The 19949-nt window shown below is 35.4% G+C and overlaps 1 protein-coding gene across 5 annotated transcripts in view; it reads right to left on the minus strand.

Annotated features, from left to right (window-relative positions):
• Positions 1–18008, minus strand: part of EGF (epidermal growth factor) — a 177268-nt gene extending 159260 nt beyond the window's left edge. For 2 of the 5 annotated variants that reach the window (XR_007948135.1, XM_051965114.1), the window contains exon 1: positions 17294–17995. Coding sequence is in view for 4 of the 5 variants with exons in the window: in XM_051965114.1 (XP_051821074.1) it covers positions 17294–17426 (133 nt within the window). In the remaining variant the exon portion in view is untranslated. Of the gene's footprint in view, positions 1–17293 lie in introns of all 5 variants that reach the window. The other 3 variants (XM_051965115.1, XM_051965116.1, XM_051965117.1) reach the window with 3 other exon arrangements.
• Between the last annotated feature and the right edge of the window lie 1941 nt (positions 18009–19949).

Raw genomic sequence — 19949 nt, forward strand, 5'->3', positions numbered from 1 at the left:
AATGGCTTGAATTCTTACAAATTTGAGTCAGGAATTATAAAATCTCTAATAAAACCTTCACATGTCCCAATTACATTCCCAATGAGTAACTAAATGTCTATGCCAGAAGCCCCTGAGTCATGCCCAAGTTATCTTTATCAATCCTATCAGTTAATTGAGCCTTATCATTTTCAAAGGTCTTGAATTTAATGCATTACATAACAGACACAGCAAATTAACCAACAAAGTCCTTTAAATAAATAAAGACAAATTGTCAAATAAAGTATGACAATGTAGTCACTTGCTTGAAACTGTTACATTGTGGTGACTGAGCAACTAAATGAAAGAGGAAGGTCTCAGAGAAGGGAGAAGAAAAGAGGAATTCACAGCAGCACTTGTTTTTCTTTAGAAATATTCATACTATTGAAATGAGCAGAACCAGGAGATCATTATACACTTCGACAACGATATTGTATGAGGACATATTTTGATGGAAGTGGATTTCTTTGACAAAGAGACCTGAGTTTCAATTGATAAATGACGGACAAAAGCAGCTACACCCAAAGAAAGAACACTGGGAAACGAATGTGAACTATCTGCATTTTTGTTTTTCTTCCCGGATTATTTATACCTTCTGAATCCAATTCTCCCTACGCAACAAGAGAACTGTTCGGTTCTGCAAACATATATTGTATCTAGGATATACTGCAACATATCCAACATATAAAGGACTGCTTGCCATCTAGGGGAGGGGGTGGAGGGAGGGAGGGGAAAAAAAAATCGGAACAGAAATGAGTGTCAATATAATGTAATTATTAAATAAAAAATTTAAAAAAAAATAAAAAAAAAAAGAAATATTCATACTATTAAAGAAAATACTGGGAAAGTAATGGAGTGCAGGGGCTGAGAGGAGTGGGAAGGTTTCCTGCAGAAGGTGAGATTTGAGCTGATGAATGGATGAAACCAGAGAAAGTGAGGGGAGAGTGGTATGGCAGGTGTGAGATGGGGTGGGATAGAGCATCATAGGCCAGGGAGACAGCCAGTACAAATGTTTGGAGGCAGGAGATGACAGTCTTGTGCAAAGAATAGCAAGTAGACTGATGCAACTATCTCCCAACTTAAAGTTCCAACCAAATAATATACACCCCTTTCACTGTGCCTTCTGGAATGTCCATTCCATAGGCAACAAACTTCTTTCTGTACTAAATTTTTTCTTCTCCTAATTCTTCATCTTCTAGCTATCAGTAAAACTTTGACTCCCTTCTGATAACACAAACTCCTTTTCATACTAATTATACCATGACTGATTCCCTTCAGGATACTGTTCCGGAAAAGGAAGTTGGAATACTCCTTGTTCCCTACTGCCATTTCTATCACTCAGTGACTTCTCTTTTGAGATTCCCAAAATTTGATATTTTTTCCTTTTATGTCTACCATCCTGGTAGCTACTGTCTATATACCTCTAGGCCATACCTCTTTCTTCTGTGTATTTGGTACTTGATTCCTCCCAGCTCCTAACCTCCTACCTGAGAACATTAATGTAGATAATGATTCTTCTTCACATACACTCATCACTCAATTTCTCAACTTATTTCACATCCTATGACCTACTCCTTCATCCTGCTTCAGCCATATACAAAGATATTCATATCCATGATCAAACCATACCCACAAGAACTCTAAAATCCTTTTAACTAACCATATAGTATTGGCTTTCTACCTTTCCCTCTGTCTTTTTTTTTTTTTTTTAACCAAACTCTTCTTTTTGTCCTTTACTTTAACCCCTCAACTCCTCAGTTTTTTTTCCATGCCACTTCTCCCTTCATTAATCACTCTCTTTTCCTTATTTGAGCCTTTGTCATATCATTGATTGTACCCTGTCAAACCTCAGCCTTGGATCCTTTCCACTATCTACCATCTTCACTCTTATAAAGGCTTTGAGGAATAAAGCAGCTTCCTGAAAATTATGCAGCCATTCTGATTGGATCCACTACAGATATATGTTATACAAATTCCACTAAGCCTTCACTAATGGCAGACAATCCTACTCTATTTTCCATGCCTACTCACTATCTCACTCTCCATAGCAACTCTTTCAAACTTTTTTATCTTTCTTCAAACTTTTCATGGGTTATCCCTCTTAGTTGAGAATACCCATTCACATTTTTACAAAGAAAAAAAAAAAAAAACCTTGAAGCCATTTAACGTGAGCTCCCTCTTCTTCCTTCTTCCTCATCTCTATCACCTAGATGTTTTCTGCCACTATCTCCTCCTTCACTCCTGTCTCACATCAGAAGGTAGCCTTATACCTTATTAAGGATAAACTTTTCTTCTGTAAAAGCAATTCCATTCCAATCTGTCATCCTTCAACAGACTGCCATCATATCTCTTGCTGTCTACTGACTCCCATACTGTCTAAAAACCTGCCATATCTCCGCCATTCACAAAAAACTTCATTTGATCCTTCCCTTCCTACTGTCATCCTATTTCTCTTCTGCTTGCTCTAGTTAAACCTTTAAAACACCATCTATAATAAATGCCTCTACTTTCTCTCCTCTCAATTATTCTTAATCCTTTACAATTTAGTTTTTGGTTTCATGATTCCACTGAAACTGCTATCTCCATTGTTACCAATGATCTGTCAGATCCAGTGATCTTTTTCTCAATCCTCATTCTCTTTAACATTTCTGCATTAACATTTTGATACTGCAGATCACTCTCTTCTCTAGATCTTTTGGACATCACTCTTAGTTTTATTTCAGCCTAGTCTTTAGGCTACTCATTCTCAATCTCCTTTGCTGAAAACTCATCCAAATCACACTCTATAACTATGAATGTCCCACAGGGTTCTATTTTAGGTCCTCCTATCTTCTTTCTCTATACAATTTCATTTGGTGATCTCATTAGCTCCCATGGGCTTAATTACCATCTCTATGTTGATTATTTTCAAATCTACCTATCCTCCTCAACTTCTCTGCTGATATCCAATCTTGCATCTGCAAATATCTTTCAGACATTTCAAACTGCATATCTTTAATTCAATATGTCCAAAACAGAATTCATTATCTTTTCTCCTAACCTAACTTCTCTATTATTGTCCAGAGAAAGACCATCTTCTCCAGTCTCTCACACTTGCAATCTAAGTGTCATCCTCTACTCCTTACTATCTCTCATATCCCACATTCAAGCTATTGCCAACACCTGTCAATTTTACTGTCATCTCTTAAATAGGTTTCCTTCTCTTCTTTGATATGGCCATCACGATGGTACAGGCTCTTATCATCTCCCATCTAGAATTCTAGTGAAGGGTCTTCCTACCTCAAGTTGCTCACCATTCCAATCCATCCTCCATTCAGCCATCAAAGTCATTTTCCAAAGCACAGATCTAACCATGTCACTCTCCTATTCAATAAACTTCAATGGCTCTTTTTTACTTCTAGGTTCAAATAGAAAATACTCTTTGTTATTTAAAGTCCTTCTTAACCTAGTCTCCTACTGGCTTTCCAATCTTGTATTTTACTCAGTGCCAGTCCTCTTTGACATAGTAACAGTGGTTTCCTTGTTGTTCCAAAAATAAGACATTCCATCTCTTGACTTGGATTTTTTCTCTGACTATCCCCCATGCCTAGAATGCTTTCCCCCTATATGTCTACCTCCTATCTTCCCTGGTTTCCTTCAAGTCCCAGCTAAAATTCCATGTTCTACTGGAAACTGTTCTCAACCCTTTCTAGTGCCTTCCCTATTTTATTTCCTACTTACCTGTATATAGCTTGTTGTACATTAGTTTGCTTATTGTCTCCCCATTCAGTTTGGAATTCCTTGAATACATTGGTTTTTTGCCTCTTTTTATATTTCCAATGCTTAACATAGTACCTGGCACATAGTAGAGAATGTGGATAGAATAAGTGGAGGAAAGTTCAGCATAAGAAGACTGGAAAGATAGGCAGGGACCAGGTTGTGATATACTGGAGGACTTTATATTTTATCCCAGAAACAAGAGACAGTGAAGAATATTTAGTAACATGATCAGACCTGAGCTATAGGAAAAACCATTCTGGAAGCTGAGTGGAGAATGGATACGAGTGGAGAAAGAGATGAAGCAATTGAGGTATGATTTGCCCTGAGACATACAGATAGTACTCATGAGAGGTGCAATTTGAACCCAGTTCCTCAAACTCCAAAGTTGGTCCTCTTTCCCACTATATCATGGACAATTTGTAGTCATATCCATGAAAGCTTTCATCCTCACTTGACAACTTCTTTCCATAGTTCCAGTGGAGGTTTATAGAGAATGCTTATAAACTTCATAAAGATTTTTAGTGAGCACTTTTTTCTTATGTTTTATCTCAAACAGAATCTTGGAAAAGTTTATTAACATAACCAGATGGTTTTTAATTAATATTTTTATTTAATTTAATTTTATATTTAATTTAATGTATTATTAAGTTTTTATGTTAAATTATTATTGTAATTATAATTATATATCATAATAAATAATTATATATAATATAAATTAAATTATTAAATTTAATATTGTTTTATATTTTTTCAATTTGCTTTCTCAATATCTTAAAAATTCTACCCAGAAATCTAAAGGATTTTTTAAAAATTCTAGACAATACCTCTGGAATCTTGCTGGTCCAGGCTCCACCAGAGCTAAATTTCATTAGCATTAATGAGACCACTTTTTATAAACCCTTGCATACCAAGAAAAGATTAAATCCCTTTGTGTGAAAATCTTATAGTGAACAGAATAATTGTGTGCTTCTGTAGCAGAGAAAAGAACACTACTGGGAAAGGGGGCAGGCAGATTCAAAGCTAGGTCTTTAAAATTGAGTAAAGGTCCCAAAGTATTCAAAATCACTATTTAAGAAAAGAACTTATGATGGTGAATGCTTTTAAAATTAATAATAATAATAATAATAACAGAAGATACTATCATATTTTTTTCCTTTGAAAAATATTTGGAAGAGTGGAGAGAAAAGATTTTTAAGGGATTTAACATTTTTATTAGAAAGCAACTATCCAACAGTTGTTTCCAAGGAATATTCTCAATGATGCTGTAGAGTCTTTCTGTATCCTAGCAACAACTTCCCCACAATAAGAAGGGCCCCAGTAAATGAAATCCTCTTACTAAACACAAAGAGGGTCTACAGATTGTTCTGAGAAGCAAGAAGAGGGCAGGATTCTGCTAAAAGGCCCTTTTTTGAGCTTTCTGTCCCTGCGGAGGAGGCTTTACAAATCAGGGTGAATCATAAATCATCTGTCATGGGTTTCATCTTAAATGCCATCCCAGAAAGCTATTCTTCTTTGCTACATGTCCTGAGAAATGGTTGGGAAACTCAGCTCCAGGGAAATATTAGCATGCTAACTCAGACTATAGAAAAAGGGAAAGTGTGAAGTTATGATCAGTAAATGAGAACACTAAACTAAATGAGGGCTGGAGATGGGGGTGAAGGGTGAATAAGTAAATGCCAGACTTCAAAAAAACTAGAAGGTCAAGAGGTGATGAGAATAAAAACCCCTGCCCTGGCATTTGGCAATAGACAACCTTGGTGACCATGCAAACTCCCAGAAAAGAGTTTGTCTTGGAAAAAGAAGCTGAGATAGCCAACGGGTAAAGGAGTGGGGATGGGGAAGAAAAGGAAAGACTTTATCAGAGGAAAAGAAGAGTCTTTCATTAGCAATTCAATTCAATGAAGGAGAATCATATTTTGGTAAAATACTTGGGAATTAGCAGAATATTCAATAAAACAGAGGAGCATTTTCAGATATAATAAACAGAAAACCTCTCATCATAATTTTAGAGCTAGCAGAGGCCTTACAAGCAACACCTTTATTTTAGATGAGGAAACTGAGGCACATAGTTGTTACATGACTTGCTCAGAGTCGCACTGCTATTAAGTGTCTGAAGCAAGATTCAAATTGAAATTTTTCTGCCTCCAAGTCCAGCACTGCTATCCACTATCATCTAGCTGCCCCTAATCTCTACTTAGATGTACTCTGGAATGGTTTTAAGTTCTAGATCAATAACCCTGTATAGCTTACACACTGCTTTCCTCACAAGGAGTGCAGTAAGTAGTCCAAGTGTTAGTATTTCTATTTTCACATATGGAAACTTAGCCAAAAATAGCTGTAGATCCCTGGGTTGGAAAGGACCTTAGCAGCTTTGAATCTAACCATAGTTATTTTATATATGAAGAAATTGAGGCTAAGAGGATGGATGAGTTGCCTAGAGTCAATAATGAATAAACAGAAGATTTGAAAACAAATCCTCTGATTTTTTCCACTTACTATCCCAATTTTTCCTGCTCCAAGATGTTTCATGGAACATCAGGATTTCGTAAACATCTCTAGAGATTTCTAGAAAGCACTATATTTTATTTGTATCAGTCCTATCACATCGAAGAGCAAAAGCTCCAAAATCTCAAAAATTTGAAAGCCTCAGATTTTAAATTATATTTGTAGATTGGTGGTGTTACAATATGCTGATGAGTTAAGACTTCTCTGATGGAGACTTACAGGGATAGAGCCAAGATGGCAGAGAGGACATACATTTCTTTCTGACCTTTTCCTACAACTCTCAAACTAATTAGCAAATTCAGCTGCTGAATTAGTTCTGGACACGCAGAATCCATGAATATTGGAAATGCAACAAATTACCAGCAAAAGATAATTTTGAAGATCACCAGAAAAGGTCTGTTACAATTGGAAACAGGAGGGAGGCAGCCAAGCCCAACCAGGCTGAGCATAGACACCAGAGCGTGGTGCAGACTCTGGCGTGCTGGAGAATCTATAGGGAGGAATCTACAGCAGTATTGATCATTCTGTCCTGGTTGCAAGCCAGTAGATCAGCAGAGAAGTTAGAAAACATCCAACACAAACACAAAAAGTAAATAGTGAACCCCGAAATGCCAGAATGTAAAGGACCTGGCCACGCCCACCCAGCACCAGGAGGGAGTCAGCACTGTCCCGCCACTGCTTGTGCAGGAAGCTTGGAAAATCTCCCCTCACCTAAAAGCAGGCCCTAATTAAAAAAAAAAAAAAGAGTAAAAAAGTAAAGAGAACTCTGACCATAGACAGCTTTTAGGGTGAAAGAGACGAAAAAATTTCAAACCCTAAGAAGACTAAAAGCAGATGGTCTCCCAATGAAGCCCCAAAAGATGATATAATCTAGTTCCCATCACACAAGACTCTCCTAGAAGAAATTAAAAAGGATCTTAAAAGAGAGCTGGAAGAAAAATGGGGAAAGGAAATGAAGATTTTTTAAGAAGGTTTGGAAAAGGCATATAACTCGTTAAAAGACAGATTTGATAAAATAGAAAAAAAAAAAAAAAAAAAAACAACTCCCAGAAAAACATAATTTGTGAAACAGAAAAAGAAAATAGCTCCTTAAAAAACAGAATGTGTGAAATGGAAAAAAAAAAAAAAATTCCATAGAACAAAACAACTCATTTAAAAATTCAATTGGACAAATACAAAAGAAATTTAAAAAAAAAAAAAAAAAAAGACTTTTCTGATGATTAATATGGTACTATGGAGTCTGAGGTCTTGATTCCTACTCCTGCTACTGATGCTTATTCTATCTGTGACGTTATGAAAACTTCCTAAACATCTCAAGTCCCTTCTAGTGCTAGATCAATTATCCTTGGGCCCATCATGAATACCAGGACTTTCCTCTTTGGGAATTCCTGATTATCCCAAAGGCTCATTTGTAACAATAATTTCTAACTCCTTTCTAACCACAGCTGTCATCAGATCACACAGGGCATTTCAAATGACTAATTAAATTTTCATTACTTACAGTGAATTTGGGGCTTAGAAAAGTTAAATGATTTGCTCAAAGTCTGTAAGCTATACTCTACTGAACTGAGAATGTGTATGTTTGTATATGTGTATGTATATATGTGTGTGTATGAGAGAGAGAGAGAGAGAGAGAGCGAGAGAGAGAGAGAGAGACAGAAAGATAGAGAAACAGAGACAGAAAAAGAGAAAGAGACAAAGAAAAGACTGACAAAGTGGGCGGGGGGGGGGATAAGGCATGAGTGTATGTATGTGTGTATGAGAGAGAGAAAGAGAGAGAGAAAGAGAAAGACACAGAGACAGAGAGAATGCTGATGAACAATGAAAGGGCCAAAAGTCTATCAGCCGAAGCATAGATCTGAATAACCCACAGACAGTTTAATCTTTCTTCTCCCAAGAAAACTCCAAATGTGGCTAAAAAAATCATACGTGACTAAAAGAACTAAACAACAACAAACATTATATATTGGTATTGTATAATATTGAACTGGTATTGGTATTATATAATAGTACATCTTCTTGGTTAATTAGGAGACGAGGACTGACCCTGATAATCTGAAAGAATCTCCAGGTATACAAATATAAACTGTTGAGGACAGAGACCATTTTTGGTTTTATTATGTTTATATGTATGACATTATAGCAAATAAGTTAATAAAAGTAGTCTCATTCAAATAATTCAAAGTTTAGAAGGGAAAGTTTGAATGCTAGCAAAAACAGTGGTTAAATGATAAATGGTAAACACTTAGCACAGTGTCAGGCATATGGTAGATGCTATATTAATGTCCTTCCTTCCTAGGAATTTTTTTCTGTCTCTGTTTCTGTCTATCTCTCTCTCTCTCTGTCTTTGTCTCTGTCTCTCTTTCAACACACACATATGTATACTCTCTCTCTCACACACACACACACACGCGCAAGCACACACGCACGCATGTGCAAACACATACACATTCACACTTCGTCACTTTGCCTCTGTCTCTCTTTCTGTCTCTGTCTCTGCCTCTCTCACACACACACATACACACACCCAAATACTCACATATTTATACACACTTTGTCACTCTTTGTCCCTGTTTCTTTCTGTATCTCTGTGACTCTGTTTCTGTCTCTGTCTCTCTGTCTCTCTCTCTCTCTCACACACACACACACACACACACACACACACACACACACACACACACATTCTCAGTTCAATAGACTTAAAATCAGAATACCTAGAGTTTCTAGCTTCTAGACTTTGAGCAAATCATATAACTTTTCTAAGCTTCAACTTATCTATAAAATTCTAATTAATAAATACTCAGTAAACAGCTACTTTGCATTATGCATTGTACCTGGCTCTAGGGATAGAAAGACAAAAAGTAATCCTTGAGTGCAAGTATTTTATTATATTCTACTGGAAAAAAGAAAAGGCATTGCATTATATGATGCCGAAGGGCCTTTCTGATTCTTAATCCTGTGAGCCTAAATTATTCTACCAAGGAAACTCTGAGAAACTCAGCAAACTTCCTGATGATATGTTTTGAAGTTCCAACCACCAATCAGGACAAAATTGTCCTTAAAATTAAAACTGTAACAAGAAGTAAAGTAATTGCAAAAGTCAAGAAAATAGATAAAAGGATCCTAGAAATAATTTTCATCCTTTTAATCTTTTTATAAGGCACCATTTTTTTTTACTTCAAGTATCTATGTCAATAGGGTGGGTATCCCCATCTCATTGATTCAGACCAAAATCTGTATATTATTTTTAAAAATTAAATATGGCAGATCCCTAGAGAAAACTGAATGGTGATAGAAAAATATACATCTTTTTCTCAATAATACATGAAATCTACCCAAAAACTGACCAAGTGTTAGGATATAAAAGCCTCAAAATCAAATGTAAAAAGGCAGAAATATTTAAGTATATCCTTTTCGGATCATGGTGCAATAAAAATTGCATTCAGTAAAAGCAATGGAAAGAGATTAAAAATTAATTGGAAACAAAATAACCTAATTTTAAAGAACAAATGAACCAAAAAACAAAACATAAAAACAACCAATAATTTTATTAAAGACAACAATAATGAAATAACACCAGAATGTATGGGATGAAACCTCAGCAGTAATTAGCAGAAATTTTTATTTCACTAAATCAGTAAAATAAAGAAATTGGGTAGGCAACAACCAAAAAAAAAAAAATCAGAAAAAGAATAAATTAAAAATCCCCAATTAAGCACCAAATCAGAAATCCTGAAAATCAAAGGTTTATAAAATTGAAAGAAAACTATTGAGCTAATGAATGAGATAAGGAGCTGGTTTTATTAGGAAAAAATAGATAAATGATTGTTGGGTTTTTTCACTTAAAAAACAGCAAGAAAACCCCATTTTTAGTATTGAAAATGAAAAGGGCTCATTCAAGGAAAAGAAAATTAAAGCAATCATTAGGAAATATTCTGTCCAATTATATGCCAATAACTCTAATAATCTAAGAGAAATTGGGGAATATTTATGAAAATATAAATTACCCAAATGAATAGAAGAGAAAATAGAATACTTATATAATCCGATTACAGAAAAAGAAATTGAATAAGCTATGAAGGAGCTCCCCAAGAAAAAATCCCCCAGGATCAGATGAATTTACAAGTGAATTTTATTAAACACTTAAAGAACAATTAATTCCAAAACTATATGAAGTATTTTGAAAAGTGAAGAAAAAGTCTCACCAAATTGCTTTTATATCATAAATATTGAAGCAAGAGGGAACTGTTTCCTTTAAGATTATCACTCTGAGATTGTGTCCTCTTTGATCGGGATCTCCCAGGCTCCAAGGTTTTGACAGAGCCCAAAACTTTCAGGGTGAGAGAATCAAGTCCCATTGAAATTCTAAATTCCCATTTAATTGAGGAATCCTGATCTGGGCTGTCTCAGCCCCAAGCAAAGATACCCAATATAACAACTTCCCTCAACCAATGTTTTTGCAGATGGACTAAGCAATTTGCCAGGACCATTCTGCCCACTGAGAAATCGTTCTCAGTGCCAAAATTCCATTTTCCAATAGATCTGCCGCTATAGAAGTCAGTCTCTTGGTAAACTGATTTCTATCGAACAATAAACTTTCATTTTACAACTAATAATTCGGGAATGAATGAATTCTTTCACTCCTAAACCTGTGGCCGATTTAAAGTGGATTCTTAACAACTCTTTTATTGCCACTAACCTCTTGACCACCAGGAATTGAGACCATTTAAACCACATCAATATGATGCTGATACCTATGCCAGGAAAAGCTAGAACAGAGAAAAACAACTATATACCAATTTTCTCGATGAAAAATTTTAAATAAAATACTACCAAGGAGACTGCAGTAATATATCACAAAGATCATACATTGTGATCAGATGGAATTTATGCCAGCACTTCAGGGCAAACTATCATATCAATAATGAAATCAACAGATATCAGATGACTATCTTAACAGATGCAATTAAAACTTTTGAAGGAAGGACAGTAGGGAGGGAAGGAAGGAGGGAGGAAAGAAAGAAGGAATCTCTGTATCACTCAGAAAGTAGGTGGGTAGTGTTTCAAATAAAGTACCAGATCTGGAAGACTCGTTTTCTTGAGCTCAAATCTGAACTCAGACACTTATACTTCCTAGCTGTGTGACCCGGGGCAAGTCACTTAACCCCAAGAGAAGAAGAAGAAGAAGAAGAAGAAGAAGAAGAAGAAGAAGAAGAAGAAGAAGAAGAAGAAGAAGAAGAAGAAGAAGAAGAAGAAGAAGAAGAAGAAGAAGAAGAAGAAGAAGAAGAAGAAGAAGAAGAAGAAGAAGAGAAGAAGAAGAAGAAGAAAAAAAGATCCCAAATGAGACCATAAAAAGTCAGACATGACTGAAGACAACTTAACAACAAAAATCACTTAGTAGAAGAATGTAAATTGTTTCTTTGCATTTATATCTCCAGCACTCCAGTACAATTCCTAATACATAATAGGCTCTTAACAATAACTTTATATAAAAGGCACTTAACACTGATTGATGGAGATCATAAAATTCATCATCTTTTTGTCAGATTGGTGATGAATCTTAGCTAAATTGGTCTTCAAATAACAGATATGTTGTCCATAACTAGTTCCATACTCAAAGACTTTCTAACTTGATAGAGCCTGTCATAAGTTAAATTCCTCTGGCATAGCTTTCAAAAGTTTGACTATCTCTATGCCATAATGAGTCATCAGAGTAGGGCTTTAGTGGGTAGAGATGTATACATAATGTCTTTTCCTTTTTTTTTCCCTTTTATGGACACTATCTTTTTTTTAAGCTTTTTATTTTCAGAATATATGCAAAACCTTGTGTTCCAAATTTTTTCTTCCTCCCTTCCTCCCACCCTTTCTCTTATATAGCAAGTAATCCAATATATGTTAAACATGTGCAATTTTTCTATACATATTTACACAACTATCATCTGGACAAGAAACATCAGATCAAAAAAGGAAAAAAATGAGAAAGAAAACAATAAATAAGGAACACCAACAAAAAAGGTAAAAATACTATGTTGTGATCCACATTTAGTCCCTTCAGTCCTCTTTCTGGATTCAGATGGCTCTCTCCATCACAAGTTATTGGAATGGGCTTGAATCACTTCAATGGTGAAAAGAGTCACGTCCACAGAATTGATCATCACATAATCTTATTATTACTGTGTACAATGTTCTCATGGTTCTACTCACTTCACTTAGCATCAGTTCATGTAAGTCTCTAAACCTTTTTGAATAACCCTTGCTGATCACTTCTTAAACAATAATATAGAATATTATTAATTATTATTTATTATTATTAATATTATATATTATAATGTTATTAATAACATTGTGGACACTATCTTAACAAGATTATAGTTTAAGTGAAGCAATCAAATGTTTAACATTGAATAGAAACTGATGCTTTATCATTCATTTTCAAAAATTATGATCCCTCTTTTAATAGACCTTACAGATTGACATTGAACTACTGAATGATATAGTGAACATACTGAAATGAATTAATGTTTAAAATGAACATATATATAAATAGGAGTATATATGTGTGTCAATATATGTACATGTGTATGTATATCTAGATATACATACACACACATATGAACTCTTTATTGTTGTTTTAAGAAAGACTTGTCATTTCTATAGTTTTTTTCCCAAAGGAATTGACATCTGGATAGGTTGCGGCTTTGTATACTTCTGATTTTCAATTTGGAAAATAAAAGTTACAAATACATGTAAACATATGCATCCATATCTAATCCATACATATGCATATATAGATACAAAGACATCTATATTTATATAAATATATCCATACATGTATACCATATATATACATATGGACTTGGGCATAATGAACATTGAATAAGTGTTTGTTATTGTTGTTGAACCTGCAAACTAGATGCACAAGTAGCCCCAGAAAATGAAAGAGCTCTCTTCCTGTTCCCTTAAAATATCATGAGATATTTTATTTAATTAATTTTAATTTTAAAAGATTTAAAAAATTTTTTTAAAAAGAGATAGGAGGGGTAGAAATAAAAATCATAATTCCTCTATTAATGGACCTTACAAACAGATTTGTTTTGCATTACTTTCCAATTGACTATTTACATCAAAGTTATCTGAGTAATTAAGTTTTTTTAAATGCTATCAATTTTGATATTATATTTTTGCACAGCACTTAATGTTGTTTTGAAAATGATAGGTTTAATTATGGCAAAGAACCTAAGTCAAATTAAGAGTGAGAATGGGGACTAATAATATTTTGGTGGTTTTTTTGGCGTTTTTTACATTCTTTCATCCCTATTCTTTATGATTAAAAAATCATTGTGTTAGTTTCCTTTGTCATGACAAGGCTCCCATCACTCTCATTGAAATACCAAACTGGATTTAGCATTATAATGCTTGGGTAAGCTCATCCATCCTAGAAGCAGAATAAGCCCTAGCCACTGCTTAAAGTCAGAATATTCATAGTTAACAAGTTACATATATATATACATATATACACACACATATACATATGTATATATATATATGTAACTTGTATATAGTATATAACTTATATTATATATTACCAAAAGTTGTATTCCCTACTCTGTTCTGCCAGCCATGTATTTCTTCAATCCTTATCTCAGGCTCAGTTTAGAGCATTCATTTCTTCCTCATGAAAAGAGGCATCTGTCAGGAACAGTTTTTTCCTCAAGAGATTTTTTTTTTCCTCAAGGCAGACAGGTTTAATAGTTACTTGCCAAAAATTTTCTGTACTTTGGATTAAATCAAAGCATTAATAGGATATCAATTGATTCAAAATAGAACATAATTCTTAAATCCCATTAATCATACCTGGTTTGGACATTTGACTAAAGTATAGATTTGGGCCATTTTAATCGGGTCTTGTCAGAAAATGAAGTATTTTTTTTCTGTTGGGTTAAGGAAGGTTCTTAGGAAACACCTTCAATCCCAGAGTAGAAGTATGGCAGGCAAAATTAAAAAAAAAAAAAAGAAAGAAAGAAAGAAAGAAAAGAAAAGAAAAGAAAAAAGAACCAGCAGCCATAAATCCATTGGAAAGGGGAAAAGAATACTATACTATAAAATGCCAGGGTGTGACCCTAGGCATTTCATCAGCTAACTTGAGATGGGTTAAGTATAAAATAAAGGGTTTTAAATGGTGACCTTCAAGGAATGAAGTAGCAAAGAGACAAAGTCACGAAGGGGCTCCAAGACATTTAATTAACCTAGCATTGTGCCAATAATGCACCACATGGTCCAACTCTGCCATCATAGTATCCAGACCAAAATACATAGCTGAGCATTTATATAATACATTGCATTTAAGAATAGTAGCCACTGTGAGGACAGGAAGGACCTTCATTCAGCATGACACAGCAGGAATGACTGGGAAATACAACATAGAGTAGTTTCTATGCCCCAGGTTCTTCTCAACAGTTAGATGTTACCCTTCTTATCCCAAAATGCTCACAAGAACCCACCTTAGCAGTGCAAGCAAAGCCTCTATCCTCACTATTGAATAGCTTGATTGAGTCTTCAGATACGTCTCTGCAATCTATTAGTAGGACGTTTGCCTACTACATGGAAACTCCCATAGTTTAATTGTTTTTATTTTATAATAACTTTTTATTTTTCAAAATACATGTAAAGATAGTTTTCAATATTTATCCTTGCAAAACCTTGTGTTCCCAATTTTTCTTTCTCCCTTCCCATCTCCCTACCCTAAAGAGCAAATAATCCAATATAGATTAAACATATTTTCACATTTATCATGCTGCACAAGAAAAATCAGATCAAAAAGGGAAAAAAAATGAGCAGGAAAAAAAAAACCAAGTAAACAAACAACAACAACAAAGGTAAAAATACTATGTCGTGATCCACATTCAGTCTCCATAGTCCTCTCACTGGATCCGGATGGCTTTCTCCATCACAAGTCTATTGGAATTTGACCTAAATCACCTCATTGTTGAAAAGTACTAAATCATGGGGTTAATTTCTGAACCCATCTTCTTTCTATCATCCAAGCTTCAGAGCAATGGAAAGATTGTTGAATTTGGGAGTCTGAAGACCTGATTTCAAATTCCCCATCTTTTACATATCACTACCTTAGTGACATTGGGCAATTAACTTACATGGGGCTCAATTACTTCTATTAAAATGACAAGAGAGATTGGACTGGATACCCTTTATGATCCTTCTTTCACTTTTCTGTGCCTCAGTTTCTTCAATTGTCAAATGAGGGAGTTGAATAGGGTGCCTTCTATGGTCTTCATTTAACTTTTCTGTGCTTTAGTTTTATCCTCTATAAAAAAAGAAGTTGGACTCAATGACCTCAAAGATATCTTCTAATTCTAGATTCATGATCCAATGTGGCTGAATCCAAAATGTAACTCTTTGTGTTGATTTGCTAATTGTCACTTCTGTTCCCCTGCATGGGATAGAAATTGTTTCTCTTTCATTCCTCCATTTCTTAGATGCTTAGAGGTTTGGGGGGAGGATTCCAAACTCCTTGCTAAAATATTACACTGAATAATAATTATTGATAACTACATTCCACTAGCTTCAGACAATAAAAATGATAAGCCTTTGTCTGGCTAGCTTAAGTCTGTTATCTGTTTTCCTTCCACTGCACTCTGTTTTTTCCCAAAGTCCTCCTTTTTCCCCTCTCATTCTATTCTCCACTTACCACTCTCTCTCAGATAGCAATCCTAAGGGGGAAGAGAAGAGAATGTTCCAATGGTACATTCCCTCCCATGGGCTGATATGGATGCCTTGTCCTAAGCAATAGGTTGGAGATTCACCCAGGGGTGAATACTATACTATAAAATGCTATAGTATAGTATAGTATAGTATAGTATAGTATAGTATAGTATAGTATAGTATAGTATAGTATAGTATAGCATAGCATACTATACTATACTATACTATACTATACTATACTATACTATACTATACTATACTATACTATACTATACTATAAAAACCCTAGGCATTTTATCAGCTAACTTGAGATGGGTTTCAGAATTTAAATTTAAGGATATGTCCATCTGGAATTTTTCTATCTATATAAAGAAAAGCAATGCTTTTGAGATCACTCAGATAATCACAATTTGGTCCCCTTCTCTATAATTCCAACCTTCCATCAAAAAAAGAAAAAAGTGTCTTTAAACCCAGTAGGAATCTTAGGCAAAGTCCTTAAGAAGGAGGTCAGTTATTGGCATTTCTGTTTCCTCCTACCTTAATAAGACCTTAATAAAAAAGCAGAATTTTTTTTTCCGTTTACAAAGTTGCACTCCTTGACAGTGCTTATTCTCACAGACACCTGTTCCTTAAAAAAAAAAAAAAAAAATTGGATACCTACCAAGGTTAAAGGCAAGAAGAGGCCAATTATGAGCAAATAATCATTCCCTGAATTTGGAAGTATCTTCGAAAATCGGGTTCTAGTCTGCTACCTATCTACTTCTTCCCTTCACTGATTTCTACACTATATCTATGCTTGCTGGGAGGTACCAGGAGGGAGGAATTTCTCGTTTTGGTAACTACTTGCTTAAGTATCTTTAAATCTGTGTGATTCAGAGAGTGCCATCTGCTTCCCCAGTTCCCAACATATAATAGTAAACTAAAACTTTACTATTACTATTACTAAATAGTGAACTTTTTCTCCTGATAACACCTACAATGTAAGTCAGACTAAAACTGATTTGAAAACAGGTGCAACTTCCCAGCAAATTAGACTGTAAATAGCTCCAAATGCACATACGTTAGAGAACAATTTAAGAAGTTCACAATGATACTTTCTTTTACTATGCCTTATAATTGTTAGCATAATGGATCGATTAGCAATAAGAATGGCAAGAACCAAATTAGCTCTCCATTCTTTTCTCACTCATTTCCCTCCGCTAAAAAAGATCAGCAAACGGACAGATTGGAACAGAGAAGGAACAAGAAGTTTTTCACAGAAACATGAATAAAACTCCGTCTCTGCACTTACCGGTACCAGTCATACGCCAATTCCCCTCGCCAGAGAGCGGAGGGCATTTTGTGTTCTGAAGCTGCGGGCCTGGGACACTGGCCACACTAAACGCAAAGCCCACTGGCCAAGGAAGAAAAAACAGCCACATCATGGTGAGTTCTCCGAACTGTCAATCGAGAGCAACTTGTCTGGGCTTAGTCATGGCGAGAGTATCGGAAATCAGTATCCCTCCAAATGTTTCTTGGGCTTCTTTTCTTAGTGCCCTGTACTACCATTTCTTTCCCTACTCACCCCACCTTTAGCTTTTCTTTTGTAAATCAAGGCAAGTCTATCCTGCTACTACTTTTCCTCTTCCGTTTAAAGAAGTTCCAGCAAGAGGTTTCTTCTGCCTGGAGTGGAGAGAAGGTGGAAGCAAGTATGAAATAACTGAAAGGAGGTGGAAAGGAGGAAAGGAGAGGAGAGGAGACAAGAAAAAAAAAAGGAAAGAAAAGAAAGGAGGAAAGGAAAGGAAAGGAAGGTGGTGAAAAACTTGCACAGCCCTTGGGTAAGGCTAAAACAAGAAACAGAAATTATTCCTTGCCCAGCACAGCCCTTCTTTCTTCAGACTTGGAATGACTCTCCTTTCCTTTTTTAAAGCTGTGCTTGCTCCACCTCCTCTCAGTGCCACTTGAGTGAAGCCTCTGTTTGCACATATGTATGTGGGCAACTCCAAACAACAAGAGCCTGTGGAAGTCTGCCAAAAGAATGGAAATCTAACCATGCATAAAAAATATTCTGAGTAATAAAATAAAAACGGGGGTGACCTTTCAGGAAGGAGGATTTCAAGGATATTCTGTTAAGGGTTGATCATGCTCCAGTATTTCAGAAGTGAGAATAAAAAATTAAATATGGTCTATAGTGTTCTGGTGATTTCATCAGTGTAAGAAGCATTTATGCACTATTTAACATGTAAAGGACTGCTTGCCATCTGGGGGAGGGAGTGGAGAGAGGGAGGGGAAAAATCGGAACAGAAGTGAGTGCAAGGGATAATGTAAAAAATTACCCTGGCATGAGTTCTGTCAATAAAAAGTTATTAAAAAAAAAAAAAGGCCGTATCTATGCAAGGAAATTTACTCTACCAAGGCAGATCTGGACTACAGTGCAATCTACAGTGATAGAGAATTGCTTGGAACACTAATAGGTTAAATGTTTTGTCCAGGGTCTTACAATCTATATCTTCCAGAGACAGGAGTTGAACCCAGGTTTTCCCAACAGGAAGTTAGCTACCTATCCTTATGCTGCAGTGTCTCTTGTCCTTATCAAAACTCGTATTCATTGATTTGAATTGGCCATTTGTTTCACCATTGCCCACTCCCTAGTTAATTCATATCAATCCCTTTTTCTAAAGGAACTTCTGGTTTCATTGTTGTAGGGACACACAGAAGTGTGTGCTATCCCAGAGGTGTCAAACACCCAGCCTGTAATACTCCTGAGTAAGTATGGAATCAGATTAAAATGTGGCTACTGTATAATTCTAATGCATTGATATAGTAATAAAAAAGAAAATATATAAATGCATGGTTTTCTAAGTCAACATGAGGCTTGAAAGGATCTTTATGAATGGTTCAGTGGCCCCTATTTCTTTTTTGAGTTTGTCAGCAAATCCTAATGTGATCACACAATATGAATTTCAATCTTTTCCCCTTGCCTTTGACACACTATGTGACCTTGAGCAAGCTACTTAGCAGCTATAGAGCAGCTGCCCATCTTTATTGAAAGAGACTTTTCCTCATCAGCAGTTCTATATATTGATTAAAAATATTTCCAGTCTCAAAAAAAAAAAAAAAAAAAAAAAAAAAAAAAAAAAAAAAAAGGAAGGAAGAAAACCTTACAGAATTCAAAGGGAAACTCCCACATAGAAATCAAGTTAGAATAAAGTGAAAGCCCAATGATGTAAGAACTGGAAATCTTGGTTAAATGTGCAAACCCAGCATCTCTGTATGCCAAATTGTCTTTGCAGAGACTGACAAGACATAGTGAAAAAAACTAAGCAAGACAAATAAGCATTAACTATGAATGGTACTATTCTTCACTTACAGAAGCAGATGAGACATATTTACACATGGCTAGTGTACAGTGACATTCAGTTTCAATAATCCCTTCATCCAGACTTGAAGTACAATGGAAAATTCAACAGGATGGCCTTTCATTTAAGCTTCCTTGCAATAGCATCTTAAAGATGTATCTTAACATACATAAAGTGATGGTCACACAAAGGAAGACAATTCCACTTCCTTTTCAAGGAGACTGAGGTGTAGGTCATGGAGATTCTTTGGCTTGTTCTTTCTTTTTAAATTATATAAGCAGTGGTGTCCTGCTTGTCCCACAAAGAATGTGTTGTTTTTCCATAACTATGCAGAGCAGGTTTTCTCTGCCTCTGACTGGTCTCTCCTAGGAAACTCTGACCTCTTCTAGAAGAGGGCAAAGGAAAATGAAAAGGGTGGCAGTACATTGAATTGTTTTTCTAGACTCGCCTAAATTTAGACTATAATGCTGGAGAAACTGAGGCAAGACAGAGATTAGAGCGTTTCTAATATTTTATTTGAGGAGAGATTATGTTGGGGGCATGTTGCCCCCAGGGCTGATGTCTCAAAGCATCCAGCAGCCAATGTGAGGTTCCTGTGAAATATATATA

Source organism: Antechinus flavipes, chromosome 6 (assembly GCF_016432865.1).
Source record: "Antechinus flavipes isolate AdamAnt ecotype Samford, QLD, Australia chromosome 6, AdamAnt_v2, whole genome shotgun sequence".
NCBI classification, from domain to species: Eukaryota; Metazoa; Chordata; class Mammalia; order Dasyuromorphia; family Dasyuridae; genus Antechinus; species Antechinus flavipes.